The following is a 796-nucleotide window of genomic DNA, read 5'->3' as shown; positions in this document are numbered from 1 at the left end:
GAGGCGGACGTGGGGGCGAGCCGCTGGTGCGAGCAACCAGGGTCCCTGTCCCTGAGCTGGTGCTGCTCTCGGGGGGGGGCAGCAGACCCCTGGCAGCACGTCTCAGAGAGGCTCTTCATTGTTTCAGGGTTTCTGGATGCCTGTGAGCTTGGGCGGGGGGGGGAAGGCTGTTCGTTTGGGTCCGTCTTTCGAGGGGATGCCGGCCGGGTGGCCTCCTCCAAGCCGGAGGACTCGCCACGGTGCCTCTCCCAGCGCGTACGGAGGGGGACAAAGTGTCAGCCCCGCCGGGGAGGTGACGGCCCTCGCTCCCCTGTCCCTAGGCAAGGAGGCCATGCTGAAGCAGAAGGACTACGAAACCGCCACCCTGTCGGACATCAAAGCCCTCATCAGGAAGCACGAAGCCTTCGAGAGCGACCTGGCGGCGCACCAGGACCGCGTGGAGCAGATCGCGGCTATCGCGCAGGAGCTCCCCGTCGGCGCCCCCCGGGGCGCGCTGCGCCTCGGCCCCTTCCTCCCCTGCTCTCTGCGAAACCCTTCGTATCAGGGGGGTCTCCCGGCAAAACCCGGGCCGCGGCTCACCTCCGAGCGCTGCGCCGGCGGCTGCCTCCTCCGCACAGTGCCCCTATTGTTCTGCCCGTCCCTTCCCCCTCCTGTTTTCTCCGCTGCTAGAATACAGTTATTGTAAGGCAGCCCGGGCAGCCCGGCTCTTTTTTTTTTTCCCCAAGTCAGATAAACTTGCACACAATTAGTACACTGAAAGCCAAAGGCAGGGCGAAGCCATGAATGGAGCCCTTAT

General features: G+C 64.9%; 1 protein-coding gene across 1 annotated transcript in view; it reads left to right on the top strand.

The window, feature by feature from the left end:
• LOC103904804 (alpha-actinin-4) overlaps positions 1–796 on the top strand; it is a 13,240-nt gene that overhangs the window by 8,428 nt on the left and 4,016 nt on the right. Inside the window, exon 10 of the mRNA XM_019473937.1 lies at positions 128–469. Within this exon, the coding sequence (XP_019329482.1) occupies positions 128–469 (342 nt within the window). The remainder of the gene's footprint in view (positions 1–127; positions 470–796) is intronic.

Source organism: Aptenodytes forsteri, unplaced genomic scaffold, assembly GCF_000699145.1.
Source record: "Aptenodytes forsteri isolate BGI_AS27 unplaced genomic scaffold, ASM69914v1 Scaffold632, whole genome shotgun sequence".
NCBI lineage: Eukaryota > Metazoa > Chordata > Aves > Sphenisciformes > Spheniscidae > Aptenodytes > Aptenodytes forsteri.
The sequence above is the reverse complement of the archived record's forward strand: the minus strand, read 5'-3'. Positions and strand labels throughout refer to the sequence as shown.